The 4,494-nt window shown below is 48.0% G+C and overlaps 1 protein-coding gene across 1 annotated transcript in view; it reads left to right on the top strand.

Moving 5' to 3' along the window:
- MYO10 (myosin X) overlaps positions 1-2,494 on the top strand; it is a 207,524-nt gene extending 205,030 nt beyond the window's left edge. Inside the window, exons 40-41 of the mRNA XM_030332238.1 lie at positions 99-290; positions 1,944-2,494. Of these exons, the coding sequence (XP_030188098.1) occupies positions 99-290; positions 1,944-2,045 (294 nt within the window). The 3' untranslated portion in view covers positions 2,046-2,494. The remainder of the gene's footprint in view (positions 1-98; positions 291-1,943) is intronic.
- Positions 2,495-4,494: the final 2,000 nt, after the last annotated feature.

Below are 4,494 nucleotides of genomic sequence, written 5' to 3' on the forward strand. Positions count from 1 at the left end.
GCGTGAACACGCCTTGGGTGCATCTGGTGTTCTGCATACGGGGCTTGGCTCCCTCTCTCCTGCTCCTAATTGCTTTGTGATCTGACTCTTGCCCGCAGTGCAAGGAAGGCGGCTTCCCCCAGGACCTCTGGTTGGGCGTCAGCGCAGACGCTGTTTCTGTCTACAAGCGTGGGGAGGGAAGACCTTTAGAGGCCTTCCAGTACGAGCACATCCTCTCGTTTGGGGCGCCTCTGGCAAACACGTACAAGATCGTGGTTGACGAGAGAGAACTGCTCTTTGAAACCAGTGAGGTAAGAGGCGAACCAAGGAAATCGTTTGTGGCCTTGACAACACAGAAAAATGACACCCCATTTCCTGGGGCCTTTGGGTAATTTTGTTTTGCTGTAAAATATATGAAATTACAGCGTGGCGGTCCCTCCCCAGCTTCAGGTTCCTCGGGGGCCAAAATCGAATCTCCAGTTTCTTCTATGTTTGCAGCAGAGAAATTTGGTTTCGTTTTATCGGAGGGGTCTTACCCCTAGAGGAAAGGGGAAGGAATGATGTAGATGTCCAGAATATATATAGCTTGGCAATAGAGCCTCGTGCCAATCAGCTGATGATAACGGCAGTGAATGCCAGCTGGAACGAGTGAGGGGCACGACCACCCTGGCCGGAGCTAATTCTGGCTCACAGGATCGCAAGAAAGAGCCTTTAAATGTGCGTGCCATCTGCTCTGAAGCTTAAAATGCAGTCATCAGCATCATGATAAATCCAGAAGCCTTTATGAAGGGCTCTGCTTAGGGGGCTCCTAGCGAGCAAAGGTGGAAAACAGACATGAGTGACTGGCTTCCGGTTTGACCACTGGTGTGGAGTGACGGACCGGAGGCCAGGAGGGCGCCCAGGGCGCTGGGAGGTAGCAGTGGCACCAGGGCTGCGGTGCAGGAGGCAGACTAGGCCGACGGGAGGCCTGCAGTGAGACGGAAGAGGCGGGGCCCCCAGCTGGAGGGTCCAAGGCGCCCGGCTGCCAAGTTTGGTCGACGCCAGGAAAGGAGAGGGAGCTACTGTGGGCGTCTGATTGTGCCTGATGCAATGACCGTGGTTTTACCAACTGCCGTGGGTGGGATTGGGCGGGATTAAAAGGGAGGGGGAAGGAGGGAAATGGAAGGAGGTCAGGATGCCTGAAGAGGGATGCAGGCCAGCCTGAGAAGGGTCGGGCCCCAGGGGGTGGCGGTGACTGCATCACGGGAAGGAGCCAATACGAGGTCACAGCCGGCACCTGTGACTTGTCCGCAGGCCCGTCGAGCCTCTTTCTGTTCTGCAGCCGCAGCATGACGGGTTGACTACGATACAGTGTTCACCAGCTGGGATTGTGGGCTCAGGCCTTTACCAGCCTTTTTTTTTTTTTTTTTTTTTTAACATTTATTTTGAGAAAGAGCAAGGATGAGCAGGGGAGGGGCAGACAGAGAGGAGAGAGAGAGAGAGAGAGAGAGAGAGAGAGAGAGAGACAGACAGACACTCCCAAGCAGGCTCTACACTGTCAGTGCAGAGCCTGACGTGAGGCTCGAGCTCATGAACCACGAGATCATGGCCTGAGTCGAAACCAAGATTCGGACGCTTAACCACCCGAGCCACCCAGGGGCCCCTCATTTACCATCATTTTAAGTGGGGATAGTGATCCCAGCCCGAACGATACCCACAGACTTTAGTGTCCTCGGGCGGGTTTGTTTTTTTTCCCCTAACGTGTGAAATCTGACAATTGTACACCACGCAGAATTGTCATTTTTGTGTGGAAGAACCGCCAGGTGGTGCACACCGTATTCGGAGAAGCCACGACTTCCCTTCTCACTGCCCAGGAACAGGTTAAAGCAGCTGAGCTCTCAGCCTCCTCCAAACCTGGGGGACGGGGGGGCCCATCATCCCGGCCGAGACTCTGACCGTGTGCCCCTTCTGCTTCCCCTGGGCAGGTGGTCGATGTGGCCAAGCTCATGAAAGCCTACATCAGCATGATCGTGAAGAAACGCTACAGCGCGTCGCGCTCCGTGAGCAGCCAGGGCAGCTCCAGGTGAAGGCGGGAGGGAGTCCGCGTGTCTTCAGCGTCCAGATGGGCCACCCTCTGGCCTCGGCCGGCTAGGGCAGAGCTGCCCCCGCTTCTGGAAGCCCCTCGTCGGAGGGAGGCGTCTCCTAGGGTCCTTTCGCCCCGTCGACGTCCGCGATCCTGTACTAAGCTGTCAACCTTAACAGTCCGCCCAGTTTCGAAAGCTTTACTACTCTTAGATGACACATGCCTTAAGACAGAGAGGAAAAAAGCCCCCACGCTGCCACCAAACCAGCCAGAAGTGCCTTAACGTGTGGAACCGACACTAATTGACCTTAACTGTGCTACTGAAGGGAAATGCCCCCCCAGCCCCTGTTTGGGGGGAGACTTACAAAGCTTGGTGGGGGGTGTTCATCTATCAATTCTGCACTAACCTCCCAGCCTGATTTCCCTACTTGGAGGGAAGGTGAGGGGGTCGGGAGGGGGAACAGAGGGAGCACAAGGGGACAGGATATTTTAGTTGGAGTGCTGCTGGCAGCCTTCCTCATGGACATATATTAACTTTTTTTTGTTTCATCTTTTAAGTCTGTGTGCCTGCCTGTGCGCCCATGTGTTCATAAACTCATCACTTTAATCACTGTCTCATGAGCATTAAAAGCAAAGGGAAAAAGGATGTGCAATGGTGTAAACAGTCTGTATATTTTAATAGTTCAGAGTTCTAGTCTTCAGTCGTTACTTTATGAGGTGGTTTTAACACACCAGAATCCTGGGTTTTCCTGTCTTTGCTGTATTTCGAAAACCACATTTTTGACTCCGTTCTGTTTTACATGTAGCAAAAGTCTGCACTCTGCATCTGCTGTATTATAAACAGATATGCAGCCTATACAAATAATTGTATTTATAAACCACTCTTCAACAGCTGGCTCCAGTGCTGTTTTTAGAACGATACGAAGTCATTTTTTGAGTCTTTAGTTCCTAAAAAAATTTAAGTTAAGAAAAAGTTTTCTTTGAAGGTTAGTCTGGATCGCTCCGGGTAGATTACCAAATACCACGATGGATACGGCAGCAAGATGCCGCGTTCCCGAAGGGTGTAATGCATGAGCGAGTCTTGTAAAGGACCCTGACAGTATAAATGCTAAGGCTTTAATATAATACGTCTTCTCCCAAGTTTATAATGATAGTCTGACCAGGTGCCTGTAAATAAATCAGTGTTTATGGCCAGAAAAAAAAATAATCTGGTCTCGGACTTTTATTTTTATATAGAAAAGTTGTAAAGACTTAGGCCAACTAAGTCTACCCACAAAGAAAGAAAAAAAAATTGCCTTATCCCTCCAGGACAGCTATGCGAAATCATGGTCTGTTGGCTCAAAGAAAGTCTGACAATAAAAGATATTAGCTATCACGCAGTGTGTTTTCTTTATCAGGGTGACTCGAAAGACATTATGGGGTTTGGGTTTGCTTTTTTTTTTTTTTTCTTAATTTAAACCCAAGCTAGTTAACATATAGTATAATAATGGTTTTAGGAGTAGAATTTAGCGATTTATCACCTACATAGATCACCCAATGCTCATCCCAACAAGCGTCCGCCTTAATGCCCATCACCCATTTAGCCCATCCCCGACCTACCTCCCCTCCAGCAACCCTCAGTTCTCTGATTTTAAGAATCTCTTATGGTTTGCCTCCCTGTTTTTAATCTTATTTTTCCTTCCTTTCCCCATGTTCATCTGTTTCTTAAATTTCATGAATGAATCCTATTTTTCTGACTTATTTTGCTTAGCATAATACACTCTAGTTCTATCCGTGTTGTTGCAAATAGCAAGATTTCATTCCTTTTCATTAATATTCCATTGTGTGTGTATATATATATATATACATACCACTTCCTTATCCGTTCGTCAATCGATGGACATTTAGGCTCTTTCCGTAATTTGTTGTTGATAGTGCCGCTATAAACATTGGGGTGCATGTGCCCCTTTGGATCAGCGTTTTTGTATCCTTTGGATAAATACCTACAAATGGGCAATTGCTGGGTCATAGGGCAGCTCTATTTCTAATTTTTTAAGAAGCCTCAGAGTGGCTGTACCAGTTTGAGTTTCCACCAACAGTGCAAAAGGGTTCCCTCTCTCTCTGCATCCTTGCCAATATCTGCTGTTTCCTGAGTTTTTAATTTTAGCCATTCTGACAGGTGTGAGGTGGTTTCTCATTGTGGTTTTGATTTGTATTTCCTTGATGATGAGTGATGTTGAGCATCTCTTCGTGTGTCTGTTAGCCATCTGGATGTCTTTCGAAAAGTGTACACATCTTTTGCCCATTTCTCACTGGAATACTTGTTTTATGGGTGTTGAATTTGAGGAGTTCTTTGTAGAGCTCAGATACTAACCTTGTATCCGATATATAATTAGCAAATATCTTCTCCCATTCTGTTGGTTGCCTTTTAGTTCTGTTGATTGCTGGTTTGGTTTTCATGCTTTTGGCATCAC

The sequence above is a fragment of the Lynx canadensis genome, chromosome A1 (genome assembly GCF_007474595.2).
Source record: "Lynx canadensis isolate LIC74 chromosome A1, mLynCan4.pri.v2, whole genome shotgun sequence".
Lineage (NCBI taxonomy): Eukaryota > Metazoa > Chordata > Mammalia > Carnivora > Felidae > Lynx > Lynx canadensis.